The sequence below is a fragment of the Aristolochia californica genome, unplaced genomic scaffold (assembly GCF_029961685.1).
Source record: "Aristolochia californica isolate CCGP_79_NKW_82.1479 unplaced genomic scaffold, dmAriCali1.0.hap1 SCAF_4, whole genome shotgun sequence".
NCBI classification, from domain to species: Eukaryota; Viridiplantae; Streptophyta; class Magnoliopsida; order Piperales; family Aristolochiaceae; genus Aristolochia; species Aristolochia californica.
In genome coordinates, this window is record NW_027182103.1 from 45,685,519 (window position 1) to 45,700,374 (window position 14,856).

Below are 14,856 nucleotides of genomic sequence, written 5' to 3' on the forward strand. Positions count from 1 at the left end.
ACACTAGAAACTGTTTTCCAGTGCACATGAAGTCGTCAACATTAACACCAAGTGCAAAGATGATCTTCATGTACATGACTGACATGATCTTCATGTTGGACATGAACTTGAACTTGAAAAATCTATTTGGGAGACTAACCCCCTATGTAAAATATTGACGTATGAAAATAACAGGCAAGGAAATACAATTATAAGTTGTAACCCGGGATTGGATTCCATTAAATAGTATATCATACACACACACACATACACACACAAAACCTATAATAAACAATGACACTTTTATTATATGTGACTCATCCACTTTGGGCTATTGGATTGGCTGGTCCAAAAATTTCTTAAAATAAACTGTCCATGATGTTGGTTCAGTCCACTTTTGTGAACGGTGGTTTTCCCGATTTTTCGCACTTAATCGATTAATAGTTTAGGTTATATTGGCGAACCTCTTGACATCGGGAGTTCTGGGGCACGTTACGTTCTGCGTTCGAATTCCGTGAGAGGCGGTAGAGAATGGGTTGGGTAGGTGTTAAAGTGGTTTCGTCCACTCTTGTGAGAAGTGGCTTTCCACACTTAACTGATTAGTCTTTTAGGTTGTATTGACCTCTTGACACATGATGTCTCATGTTTAAAAATTTTGACCTTTTTCTCATAACCCACAATATTTATTTAATTTTTTTTGTAGAGTTTATTAAAGCTAGATGTGTGCCAACTTTTAGTTAACCATTCAATTTGAATTGAAGTATTTTATAATTTTATTTATTATATAATTTTTATATTGGCGGTTCATTAACTATATATATATTTACCATTTTTAGTAATATTTTATAACATCAATAAATAAATAATATTTCAAGAAATTATGTAATTATCAACAAAAAGAAAATGCTGGGATCTCCCATCCTTTAACTTAAAATTATTCAACTTTATTGTACTTCTCAAGAAAAACTGTTAATGATGTGTCGAAAATTTATTGGCGGGAGGTTTCTTTTCATTTGCGTTACACTTAGGGGGGGGTTAGTCCACAATGACGTGGAATGAATTCCCCCTGCATCACCTAGTTCATCCCACTTATGGTGTTAGTCCAGAATGACTTGAATTGAAGTGAGATAACACCGTTTCATCTCCTTGGGCAAAAACGACGGAAATCTGCCCTTTTTTTAAAGTCATCCAATTACCGTGATCGACGCGCCCCCCCCCCCCCCCGAAACTAAAAATTCACGCTCATTTCCTATTCTCCTCATCCCACTTATGGTGTTAGTCCAGAATGACTTGAATTGAAGTGAGATAACACCGTTTCATCTCCTTGGGCAAAAACGACGGAAATCTGCCCTTTTTTTAAAGTCATCCAATTACCGCGATCGACGCGCCCCCCCCCCCCCCCCCCCCCGAAACTAAAAATTCACGCTCATTTCCTATTCTCCTCTCCTCTCGCTCAACCTTCGTCTCCGGACTCGCCCGACTTCTTCTCTCTTTTTCGCTGTCTCTGCTCGCTCTGCTCCTCTTTCTGCTCCTCTTGCTCGGCTCTCGTCTGCTCGCTCTGCTCGTCTCGCTCGGCGCTCGTCTTCTGTATCTGCTCCCTCTCTCTTGTTATCTCTCGTTTTCGCCCCATCTCCCTCTCTCGTCTCTTTCTCTCTCGGCCTTTCTCTTCCCTCTCCCTCTCTCGTCTCCCTCTCTTTTTTCCCTCTAGGCCTCCATCTATTTTCACTCTCGGCCTCTCTCTTCCTTCTCGTTCTCGCTCTTCTCTTTCCTCCTCCCCCGATTTCCTTTGATTTAACCTATTCCGGTTTCGATATCCTTCAATTTCCTTCAATCTTCTTCGATTTTCGACAGTAGGCGTCGATTTCTTCCATTGGGCTTACATTTCCCCATTCGACGGTGATTTCCCCCAAATTTCAGAAGGTAATCCGAAACCCAAATTTTTTTTCAACTAATTTAGTGTTGTGTTTGAGTTAATTTGAATTTTTGTGCGTAATTTATCTTGATTTTTTGTGCGTAATTTATCTGGATTTGATCATCCGTTGTTAACTTTATGCATATACATTGTAGAAAAGTCTTATTTTGTTGGAATCTCCCTCTTTCTCTAGAATCTTGCCCGATTTCTTTCGTTGAGGTGCTAGAGAAACAGGTCCCTCTTCGAGTTCGATTTCCTCTCTTTGGCCCCATGCTGTGTTTAAATTAAAAACCCACCTCCTTGAACAAGCTACCTTCAGTCTCTCTAGTTGTTGTGTCACTGATAGATTTTGTGTAATATGCTTTATTCAAAGGGAATCAAATTACATGGTTGTGGGAACATGGAGAAGTTCATCTCTAGAACGAAGGACATACAGAAAAACTAAAAAAAAAAAAATAGATGAGTAAAAAATGATTGGCCCTTGGAGTGGTTAGTCTCGTTGACGATTATATAAATGAGAGCTTTCATCAATGGTGAGAATTACATCGGGCACTTCTGATTAATTCTTCCAATAGCCAGAAGCCTTTCCACACCTCCTTGGTAAGATGACACCGGTGATTATCTCACCTTCTTGATGATTTTCAGCCATAACTATCTATTTCTCCTCATTCCACTACTCAATGTTGTAATTCCATTCTTCTGGAAGTCCTTTGCAGTAGTCTGGTCTGCAGATACTGTTGCCTTCTTCTTGATGTACTCATGGAAGGTATGTTTTTGCTTTCTTGATATGTCTACTTAATTCTAATATTAAAAACTTAAATCTTGTGTGATCTGTTTTATCTCTATATAGATTGGGTGGCTTCAAAATTCGGAATAAGTTTACATCCAGCGTGCAGTTTTCTATCATGAAAAATCTTTTTGAGAATGCTGAAATGAATTCGTTTTTTGGTGGCTTCTTAATTGAAAAGTTTAAATAAGCTTTGCAGAATGGTGTGCTAGAAGCTAATGGATTAAGGCCAAATTGTATAGCGTATCACTAGATTAGCTGGATTTATGCAAGATGAACATTATTCAACAAAGAATGATGAATGGATATATATTTTCCATCTGTTTTCTCATGTACTCAGTTATGAATTAGAAGTTCTATAGCAAAATTGTTGCAGACCAGTCTGACGCCAAGCTTCTTGATGAACCTTGCTTGAATATTTTAACACTTCCCAGTACTCAAGTTCACCGCAATATGTTTATTTCTGAGACAAACTATGTTTTGATCTTTCATGGTTCGTGGAGTCACATGCTTGTTGAGGTTTATAAAAAAATTAGAACTCCAAATATTCTTTCAATTTCGTTCTTCAATGTTGTATAATAGAAATTAAACAACTCTTTTGGATTTTACGAAAGAATATTGTTATACTTTCAAATGATATAAAAAATCCTACATGAGCATCCATTAGCAAATCCTTTTTGTTTTAATTTTATTTATTAAGTATTTTTATACTATATATTATGTTATTAAAAAATAATTTATTTATTAATTATATTCATTTATGTTATTTTTAACTGTTTTATGTAATTTAAATAATTTATTCTACTCACACGTAATTAGTTTAATAATTTATAATAAACTGTAATCATTAATTGGTTTAATTATGCAATTTCTATAATTAATTAAACAATTAGGTTTATTTATTATATTCCCTTATGTTATTTTTAAATTTTTATTAATTTTAAATAATTTATTCTACTCACACGTAATTAGTATAATAATTTATAATAAACTGTAATCATTAATTGGTTTAATTATGCAATTTATATAATTAATTAAACAATTAAGTTTATTTATTATATTCCCTTATGTTATTTTTTAATTTTTTTAAAATTTTATATAATTTATTCATGTCACACGTAATTATTGTTTTAATTTATAATAAACTATAATCATTAATTGGTTTAACTATCCAATTATTATAATTAATTAAACCATTATATTTATTTATTATATTTTTTATATTATTTTTAATTTTTTTATTAATTTTATATAATTTATTGTAGTCACACTTAATTATTGTTTTAATTTATAATAAATTATAATTATAAAAGGTTACTTATTCTCTTTTTTATTTAGAAAAGGATACCAAAAAAGGACACTGAAATTTATTTTCCAAGCACTACCACTAGAATCTATTTTCCAGCCACTTCAACTGGCTTGGATTAAGACCCAAACATGAGTTGAAGTTGAACCAATTCCTCCCTCCCCCCCCCCCCCCCCCATTATTTCCCTGCTTCTGCATCGTAAATCTCATCTCTTTGATCCACGATTCCAGGTACTCCTCTTTGGAGCCGTCTTTTACTCTCCCCAACCTTATCTCTGTATCTCCCTTATTTGTTTCCTTGAGAGATTAGTCGATTAAGATCCACTGGTAGCTCTGTTTTCGTGGACTCAAAGGCGACTTGGTTTAATTGGTGATTAGCTTAAACTCGATGCTCGACAACGAACAGAAGCTCTGCACTGCTCTTCTAGTGGATCTGCTGGTCTTTCTTTAGAGCGATATATCACTAGTTTTGATATCTTTTTAATCGGGTGTGTTGGATTTGGCTGCGAATGACGAATTGGGTTGTTTTCACCGCGGCAATTGCTTGCTTACTGAGGGTTCTCCATGCTAGCGTTGGTGATGCAGATCCTATTTACAAGTACGTCTGTCTTTCCCTCTTTCACCTTTTAACTTTTCCTTCTGGTCACGGAGATGGTTGAAGTTAACCGCCATGTTTCTGCTCTCATCCTTTTCAAAATTTGTGGCTGATTAGATTCCTTGATTAATTGTGCAACTTGATGCTGCTGCCCCTGTACCGTTTCCAATAAACTCGGGGTTTGTTTTAAATAGTTGTCCTCCAGCCAAGTAATCTCTTTACTGAAGACATTCACACTAACCTCTGATCTGTTTGCTAATTTCTTGTCATGAATCCTTGTGAATTGTGACGTATTTTCTTTTATTTTGCTTAAAAACATTCATCGAGTAATGACGAATTAGAAAATTTGTGTGTTAAGATAAACATGATAAGATAAGTCTAGAGATTTTGCATTTATGCCACATACAGAGTTTAGTCAAGCGCTAATTTTGGATATTTTTTCTTGTTGATTTAAAGTTCATTCTGTAAAGTCTGGAATTCTTTTCGGGTCAAGGAGGCATTTCGTACTTTGAACTCATATGTGAAGTTATTTGAATCCTTATTCAAAAAAATGATATTTGAATCATTGGGAGTCATAAAAGAAACTTAATGCTGCTTACACAGATGAAAGTTATTTTGAGGAGGCTGGATATCTCAGCGAGACTGGTGGTATAATTTTTTTTAATATCATGACATCAGCTTAATTAAAATTGTGAACTTTGTGGCTGCTGCAAATTTCATTCTAATGCTCTCTTCTGTATGAAGAACGGGAGTAGAAAAAAAAATCTAAAAGTTGAAATTTATGAGGTCGATTCATTTCTCTAGTTAAATTTACGAGGCTGATCCATTTGTTCAATGACGGGGAGTGTCTTATGACAAGTATTAAGTCAGCTCCAGGATGCTTTTTGAACTGGAAAATTAAAACCTTGTGTGATGAAAGATTTTTTTTTTTTTTTTTTGAATGATGGGGATTTTATTAAGAAAGGGGAGGAAAAAGCCCACAGAACAAGCAAAAGCATCAGATGGGATACTGTACCTTATAAGAAGAAGTTGACTGCATTGTTTGCAAGAGAATGTGCAGTTTGCAGATCTAAGAATGAGACTCTGAGAAACATATAAAACCCAAGCACTGTCCCTTGCCTTGGGGAGGAAAGTGTCAAACTCCCATAGGGGGTAAATCTGATACTTCATCCAGCAAATGACCAACTTGAAATCTCCTTTACAATGTGAGGAACCCTGAAGGAGTCTTTCTAAAGCTTCAGTCCCCGAAGCATGGCAAGAACTTCAGCCTCAAGAGAGCGACTAATATTGACTGGGGCCGAGAAGGTCAACAGCATGTGACCATTATGGCTCTACACAACATCTCCTATACTTGCCAAGTCAGGGCGACCTGAGGAACATCCACTAAATTCAACTTGAGAGATCAATCTATCGGGGAGGTCCAGTGGGCATTGTTTGGGGGCTTTTCAGCTATGAGCTTGGAAATGCTTGCCAGTTTTGTCTAATTATAGCACCTTCCAATTCCGCTGTCTTTGGAACACTTGGACCTGTAGAGAATCTAGTGGACACACGATTCAATAATTCCTCCTAAAGAATTAGATCTCTTAGCAAAAATGAGGCCATTACGAGCTAACCAAGGGTTCCTAGGAACAGCAGCCAGTGTCAATCTCCATAATTTTTGCCAACTCTAGGAAGAGGGTTGGCAAGGCCTTGAACCAATAGCTCTTTGAAGGAGCTAGTGACTCAAAAATGAAGCCCATAGTGAGAGAGGAAATATCACAAAACCTAAGGTGCCATGGTGCAATTGAGGAAGATATGGTCCGCACTTCCATTGACCTGTCCACAAAATTTGCAGAGCAGCAATGCTGGTTGAAGTGGATGCTTGCAAAGCTGATCAGTGGTAAGTATTTTCCCCTTTAAGATGCACAAAATAAAGGTTGAGATCCTTCGGGGGGGCGATTAGCTGCCAAGCCAAAGTGGCGTTGTGACGAGGGTTAGGCATTGTCGCTTGGAGTGAGTTAAGTGCGGCCACAGAGAAGTGACCAGCACTGGTCCATTCCCAGAAGGTTGCATCTTCGCCGCTACCTTTGAAGTAAAAGGAATTGATCATAGACAGGAGTTGGCCAATGGTGTCAATCTTGTGGTCATTAGCATCCCTTCTAAGGTTGAAATTTCAGCTGCGCCTTCTGTTTTCTCCAATCCAGGCATTGAATGCCAAAATGGCTAGCTCTCATGTCATCTGATAGATTACAGGGAAGCTGACGCTAAGTGGGGCTTCACAAATCCATGTGTCATCCCAGAATTGAACCTGGGTGCCAGCTTCAGCATTAAACCTGATGCCTTGTGCAAAAAATGGCTTCGGCTTGATGATCTCACTCCACTCTGCAGAGGCCAGCGTTTGAGTGGGGTGCAAGACAAGTGTTTTCAGCATTTTCATATTTTCAGGTTAAAATTTCCCTCTAGAGGGCTAATCTTTCTTTTGCATGTCCATAGCCATTTAGAAGAAGGGCTTTATCATATCCATGATTCTCATAATGCCTAAGCCCCCATGTTTTTCACTTGTGCAAACATTTTTCTATTGACTAGTTTGGATTTGAATGTATCAAACTTCCTTGCCATGAAAACTTTGTTTCAGTTGCCTCAATTTGGCCAGCAACTTTAGTGGGGCGGGGTATGGGGGATAGATTTTTATTTGACTTGTCACCAAAATTTTTATGTTTTGGCCTTGAAACCGGAGTTGTTTACGTTTTCCAAGCATTGTCTATCTTGAAAAAATTAACTGGAAGAGAAGAAAACTGTTTGAGCAAAGCGAGACAGACAAGTGGTGTCAACTTTTGGATCTTTTTGCTTCAAGGTGCTAGCCTTTACATATATAATGCTTCATGTGACCACTTTGAAGGCTTTTCAGGGCTGCCTTAAGATGTGTTCCTCAAATGCCTTTCAAAGTATTTGGCAGTTCATTGTTCCTTGTGCAGATGGAATGAATGAGGTACTATGCTTTCATCACACCTTTTTCTCTGGTGAACATTGATGTTATAACAATGACTCAATGATCACTCATGAAGCTAGGGTAGACAAACTTGGCATTGCACAACTCCTTGTGGATATCTCATGGAAGAATCCAATTTTATTCTTATGCCCCGGAGTAACAGATAGTGGCTTCCTAAATAATAGGTTATCAGAATGTCTGAACTCTGGTCCAAATTATCTTGCTGAACCAGATAGATCCCACTTTTGTCATTAACATATATATACATTGTATATATGCCTATAGTTCTTTACACTGCTTAAAGACCACACAGGGACAATTTCATCCCCCCCAAAAAAAGCATACTATTGTTTCCAAGGATTAAGATCTTTAATATTGGATCAGACAGATGTAGGTCTGATTATGGCTGTTGCTGGACCTTTATCTGGATCCTTTTAGGGTCTTGGTTGTTGCATTCAACTGAAAGACTATTATAGCTGTTATAGATATAGAGAGATCAGAATAGACCTGCATGGTGCTTATATACATCTCAACAGTTTTATAATAGAACAAATGGATGTCTCGTAAGGTTATATGCTTTTGGCCACCTTTGGCTGATGGACAACGAGTAATGATGAGTTATTTTCTGTTTGTGGCATTTGCCCCTTGATTCTACCAAACTCAGTGCTACAAGGATGGAGATTTTTTGTTTCAAAGAAATACGATGGTGATTTGACCTGCATTAGGCCACCAGGTTCTAACTCAATGCAGCAAATTTAAGGATAGAAGCTAGTAAATAGCAGTGATATTATTTTAGTTTATGCAATTTATTTATCTTTTTTCAAAAAAGGAAAATCCTCTCCAAAAAAATTATTGATAAAACACATATCAAATAAGAAAACCCTTGAAGTAAGGTGCAGGTCCTTCCCAAAATGAGTGGCTGAAGTTAGGAGGCCTTTTTCCAACTAATAACCACCAGATTATTTGTGACATTAATGTATGTAGGGGTATTCCCACTAACAGTCCCCATCACCTTCAGGGCTACATAAACAAATAATGGGCCTGAAATGTAAACAACAATCACATTATAAACTTAAGAAATCATGAACTAAGCCCAACAAAATAGATGTCCTGCTTTTATAGCATGTTAAAGTTGAGCCCAAGTTCATCCCAAAATGATTAATTGAAGTGAGGAAGCCTTTTTCCTTACTAATAACACAAAATTTGCCTGACACTAATCTGTGTGATTGATCAGGTAAACAAAAAAAGATTCTTGTGTAGCTAACCTAGTGAGTTGATGATCAACAAAAAGAAAAAGAAATTATGAGCAACTTCGAATTTTCATTAATGTGCTGTTAATTGTTATTTCCTCCCATTCCAGAAAGATTGTTGTTTCCTGTCATAAAATGATAACATGTTTAATTGGTTATGTGAAGTGACGTTGTCTTGTGCCCCTTATCAGGAGTTGCATAGAACAATGTGAGCATAATGGATGTGTTGGAGATACCTGTTTTCAGAATTGTAGATTTTCTACCGACACTGCTATAGATGGTCCATGGTACATGCAGGAGCCCCTTTACCGTCAGTGGAAGCAGTGGGACTGCAAGAGTGACTGTCAATTCCAGTGTATGTTAGAAAGAGAGAAAGAGAGGGAAAAACTGGGACACAGACCTGTCAAGTACCATGGAAAATGGCCTTTCAAACGTGTCTTTGGCATCCAGGTTTGTCATTATCATATCTCATGGTAGTCTGCAACCTCCACTACTGTGCCTGCTGCTTCATTTGTCTGAACTTCTACATAAAAAATGCTTGATTTATTCAACTGTTTATGGAACTGTTTCATTGCTGTTACTGGCAATTATTTAGTGTTGGATATCTGCTCACTGAAGGCCATTGCAATGATGTTTCTGATCGATGCAGGAGCCAGTTTCTGTGGCACTGTCTGCGCTAAACCTGGCCATGCAATTTCATGGGTGGCTATCTTTCTTTGTCCTTCTGTACTATAAGTTACCTCTGCAACCTGACAACAGAAATACATATTATGAGTATACCGGTTTATGTCTCATCTATGGACTCCTGGCCATGAACTCGTCGTTCTGGAGTTCTGTATTCCACTGCCGGTAAGTTTTACTCAAAAAAGTTTTTCTAGTTTTGTATCTCCATACTGAAATCGTCTTAAAACATCTTACAGAGACATTGATTTGACGGAAAAGTTAGACTATGCATCAGCTGTGATTCTACTGGGTTTCTCCCTTACTTTATCGATACTCCGAGCTTTTAATGTAAGGGACGAAGCTGCAAGAGTCATGGTGACCGCTCCATTCATTGCGTTTGTGACAACCCATGTTTTGTACCTCAACGTCTACAAACTTGATTATGGTAAAATGCTTCCACTTCACTATTCATTACTTACCTTATTCAATTAATATCCATGTTTCTTCAATCATTTCTACAGGCCTAAACTTGTTCAAGTTCCGCAGGTTTAAACATGAAGGTCTGTGTTGCCATGGGTGTCACACAACTTCTAATATGGGGTATTTGGGCTGGCGTGACTCGCCATCCGTCGCGCTTCAAGCTGTGGGTAGTTGTATTTGGAGGTGCGGCAGCAATGCTTCTTGAGATATATGATTTTCCTCCTTACGAAGGATATGTGGATGCTCATGCTCTCTGGCATGCAACGACCATTCCCCTTACGTATTTGTGGTGGAGCTTCATAAGGGACGATGCGGAATTCAGGACCTCAATCCTCATCAAGAAGGTTAAGTGAACGACTCATCTTCACCGCTATGCTACTGACAAACAGTTAAACTGTATCAGTTGCTTCTTCTCTTCTTTTAGTATTAGCCGATTCCTTTCTCCTGCGGATGCTTCTTTACCTGAAAGCCTGTTAGGGAGTCATTAGTAGGAAAAAGAGAAATTTACAAAGCGAAAAAAGAATTCGTGGAACAAAATGGCGGTTCGAGTCTCGGAAAGCAAATTGGAAATGAAGACTAGCAATGAAAGCATAACTCTTGTTATTGTATGGGTTTTGATGTGAGTGGGATGCATGGATATTCCAAGAGTTTGCTGCAATCACACCCAAACTTCCTTCTTACAGCAATGGAAAGATGTAATTTCATCAATGGTAGTGTTTTAAGGGCTTGTTTGGAGTCGTTGAAAAAGAAAATAAAAGATGAGAGTTGTTTTCTCTCGGTTGTTTTGCAGCAGAAAATCATTTTTTGTCTTAGTTGATAAATTTTCTTTTACAAAATAATAGAATTTGAAAGAAAGATAAAAAAGTTAGGGTGAATTCACACTTACCTTATAATGAAGGGATCAATTTTTAATGACAAATCCTTTTAAGTTTAGGGTGATGTCACATTTTCAATGGTTAAAACCAATAATTTTATTGAACTTTTGTATTAAATTTTGTATAATCCGATGATGCCATCCATGTACCCTTCGTCTAAAATCTGATAAATTTTAGCCGACAAGCGACATGGATAAGTGATGCGGCCATCACTTGAATCCAATTACTTTCTCGGTCGAGTTGTGGCTGGTTCAGGTTCCTCGGTCAGGTCAACTTTCGCTACCCACGATTGAGCTAATGGTCGATGTCTATCGCGATTCAGCTGAATCTGCCCGTTGAAACAAGTCCGAAATCTGATCTGGGGGATCGCCATCAGAGTAGTCTTTGGAAGACGACGCCCTGGACGTTGCGCGATTACAGGGTGGGATGACGACGGTCAGCGCCGCTTGACTGGTATTTCGGTTAGTTTTATTTCATTAATCCGCTAACAGGAAATCGCGCCGCTCACTGCTCCAAAAAGAAACCAATCCGATATGCTTCCGTCCAGGCAACCTTTGAAAAAGTTCAGAAGCCGCCCTTCTGGGCGGCGGAGATGTCGACCGACCTTTAATCGGAAAGATACATGATACATCCTCTTTAGTCTTTAATTTTTCCTCGTTCGGTCGAAGAGGTAAAAGCCTCTCCATTGATGTTTGACCGATATCGAACATATACAAAGTACCCCAGATTTTAATTTTTATCCGCGAGCCCGAGTTTGAAGGTTCCCAGTTGCAGCATGAGTCGTCTTCGTTTTATAATTCGTTTATCCAATTGATCTCACAAACTTGACCGAATTAATTATTCCGCACCATGCATGAAGTGGAAACAAATGAGAAAGGGGGAGAGGAATGTTCTTCACCTAGAATTCCTGTAAATATTGAGTCAGATCTTAATCCATTTCCCACTTCTCGTCTCCAGCACAAAGTCAACCTTCTCCTGTACGAACTCTTTCTCTAATGCCTTTGGGTTGGATTGAGCAGGTGACTCCAACCCCAAGTCATTTTTTTAAATTCTCTGATATCAGACATCCCCTTTTCTAGGTCAACCATGGTGGTGTTAGAAGGGACTCGGTTATCCCAAAGGATGGTTCTGAGTCGCAGCTGCATAGGCGTTTGAATCTAGGTAATTGCAGGCGACTTTTCCTTAGCGCCATCCATCGCGCGTTTCAACAATTGAACTGGGGGACCAGAAAGAAACTTTCTTCCTTATAGTCTCAACATCCACCAGTTTCTTTTCTCTTTTTAATCCCAAATTGACCTGTTAGTTGTAGAAATTTCAGTTTATGGGTCTTGTTGCCAAGTTAGTGGAGGAAGAAGCGGTCTCCTGCGTCTGTCTTTTGCTTTCTGGAGCTGTTGGCGTTTGAATTTGAAGAGAAGGGATGAATCGAGTAGGGTATCAAATCTGGTAGCCATGGGTGATGGTGATGATAGAACAGTTCAACTTACTCTAAGGAGCAGTTAACCTTATACACCAAAACAATTCGAATTCGATCTTAGTGGACGGAATAATTAGGAACGAGTGGGAACACAACTAGGGGCTCCCGAAAGTAGCGGCCGAGAATTTACGGGAGCAATTCAAAACCTTGACGAAGGTGGATCGTCGATTCTGCCATCAACAGTGAAAACTGGCAATTTAACAAGGCTGGGTTAAACCAGTTTCATCATTCCAACGCCAAGTCCTTTTCATGAATTACAAGCAGCTATTAAATCGTCTGTTGCGTCCCTCGTTTTTAAGTTGTTGCAGTCTGGAAGGTGAAATGGGTGTGTGCGGCTGAGGTATGCAAATTGTCTGTAAGGATAGGAAAGAAAAAAACCAGAGGATAGGCAAAGAGATCACTGGTGGTGGTGGCACGAAAGTAATCAGAAACACCTAAATCAATTTTGTATTTCTTCGAGAAAGAATTAATACAGATATTATTGTCATTTCTCCCAAGAAAACGAAATTCGCTGCTACTATGGCAGTCAAATTGCTCTGAACTACTGTTGCAACTTCTGCGTTTGTGATCCATTGCGAGCCCTGTGTAGGAAAACAGAGGCTGCTGGCGACAAAGCCGTGAAGTACACCAAAAACTAGGATCGTCGGTTTCCTGATCAGACATAAAACCGAATCCCGACGAAAGAGACTCGAACGTGCCTTCAATCGAGCAGGGAGCCACCTCCGGCGGCTCTGCTCCGGATGGAATTTCCTCCCTTTGTCCCTCTCCGGACACCATCTTCTCCAATACGAGAACATGATCATCAACATCACTTGTCTCCACCTTGCTAGAGACGTTCATAAGCGGACGAATATCGGAATCAGCTGCCCGTACAGAGACCCAATCGTCACCGGACGAAGAAAACCAATTGGGTGCCTCTCGACCTATCGCCAGCTGCTGAATGCGGCTCGCCGGCGCCGGAGAGAAATTTGATTCCCGAAATAATTGCTTAGATTTTCCATTGATGGAATTAAGAGAGTCGGACGGCGATGAACAGGTGGAGCCCGTTGAAGAGTTCCACTGCGGGAAGTGGAAAGCACTTCTCGGGGACTCGAACAATTTCTTCGATGGAACAGAGACGAAGTATTCCTCAATGGTCTCGTCACTCCCATCAAGGAAAGGATGCTTCAAAAGCATCTCGGCGGTCCATCTCTTCGCCGGATCTCTCACGAAACACTTTCTCAAGAAATCTCTCCCCTCCTCGGAGAGCTGCAACGGAATCTCCGGCAGCTCCTCGGTGAACCCAATTCGAAACAAGAGGCCAGCGATGTCAGCGTCCGGCGAACACCTCCACGGCGGCTTGCCCGCCACCATCTCCGAAACGGCGCATCCGAAGGACCAGATATCCGACGGCGCGTCGCACTCGCCGCGAGCAACCAATTCCGGCGACATATACAGAGGCGTACCACGCAATTCCGCGGTTCTCTCCCCGGCTTCCTTGGCTAACCCAAAATCCGCGATTCTGACGTCCGAGGAAGAATAAACCAGAAGGTTCTGTAGCTTAATATCGCAGTGAACGTACCCGCTGGCATGAATAAAAGACAAACCCCGGAGAATCGACCTCGCGAAGCGACGAACATCGGACTCGGGCAACCCCGCCGCAGACTTCTTCACAACATCCGCAAGCGTACCACCGGACACGTACTCAAGAAACAGATTATAGACCTGATTCCCGTTCTCAACAGTGACATCGTCGCCAAAACAGGTGAGAATCTGGTGACAGTCGCGAAGACGTAGGAGGATCTCCTTCTCCTTACGAAGCGAGAAGGACTTGGGAAGAGCGGTAGATTTGACAGCCATAGTCCGGGGGTGATCTTCATTAGCAGCCACGGCAGTGGCAAGACTGACGGAGGCGAAGCTGCCTCTGCCGACGAGCGCTCCTCTCACCCACTCCATGGCGTTGCTCTCAGTTATTTCTGTTGCTTCGCAGCTCCGCGTTTCCTTGGGTCCAAAGCTTTCCTCAAATCGAAGGATCCACACGACGGGTCAGGCCGGCACAATATATAGCAACCACCTCGCTCTATAATCAGCACGTGGAGTCTGACGCCACGGTGATGTGTTACTTCCGAACGGCGACTTCCTTAATTAAGTAAGTCTCTAAGTAACCAAAGGGGAATAGGCTTAGCTGTGCGTGAATATCGCGGAGAGAGAGAGAGAGAGAGATAACAAAAGGCAGGTGTTCAATGTAGCGGAGGGCCGCCTAAGTACGTAATGTAATTATCCGTTTGGGTTTTTTTGCCCGCTTTAACCGACTCTTCGCCGCTTGCCGAGGTCGCGCAAGTTGGTGTCGGCTGATGCTCTCCGTCACATGGAGTGTAACCCTTCCCCTTGGGGTCGTGACTCTTTCTGTTATCCCGTTTCTTTTCAGTTTTCCCGTGGAGGAAAGAAGAGTTTTTCTTTTTACTTTTATTATTATTATTTTTAATTCTTCCTATTCCCGAGTACCGACCGGAATCCCACGCGAAGTGGGCTTCGCTCAATTTACGGCCGGCGGATACGTTCCTTCCCCCAGTAGAAAAGGTCACGTT

General features: G+C 40.2%; 2 protein-coding genes across 2 annotated transcripts; one reads left to right on the forward strand and one right to left on the reverse strand.

Moving 5' to 3' along the window:
- The first annotated feature begins 4,161 nt into the window (after positions 1 to 4,161).
- Positions 4,162 to 10,697, forward strand: LOC137962587 (uncharacterized). Its single transcript, XM_068809544.1, has 5 exons — positions 4,162 to 4,582; positions 8,989 to 9,247; positions 9,447 to 9,646; positions 9,718 to 9,905; positions 10,007 to 10,697. Exons 1-5 carry the CDS (start codon positions 4,494 to 4,496, stop codon positions 10,291 to 10,293), a joined length of 1,023 nt encoding a protein of 340 aa, XP_068665645.1. The 5' UTR covers positions 4,162 to 4,493; the 3' UTR covers positions 10,294 to 10,697.
- A 1,886-nt stretch (positions 10,698 to 12,583) lies between these two features.
- On the reverse strand, positions 12,584 to 14,251 carry LOC137963457 (mitogen-activated protein kinase kinase kinase 20-like). The gene has a single exon (XM_068810575.1). The coding sequence runs from the start codon at positions 14,222 to 14,224 to the stop codon at positions 12,584 to 12,586; it is 1,641 nt and encodes a 546-aa protein (XP_068666676.1). The 5' UTR covers positions 14,225 to 14,251.
- Between the last annotated feature and the right edge of the window lie 605 nt (positions 14,252 to 14,856).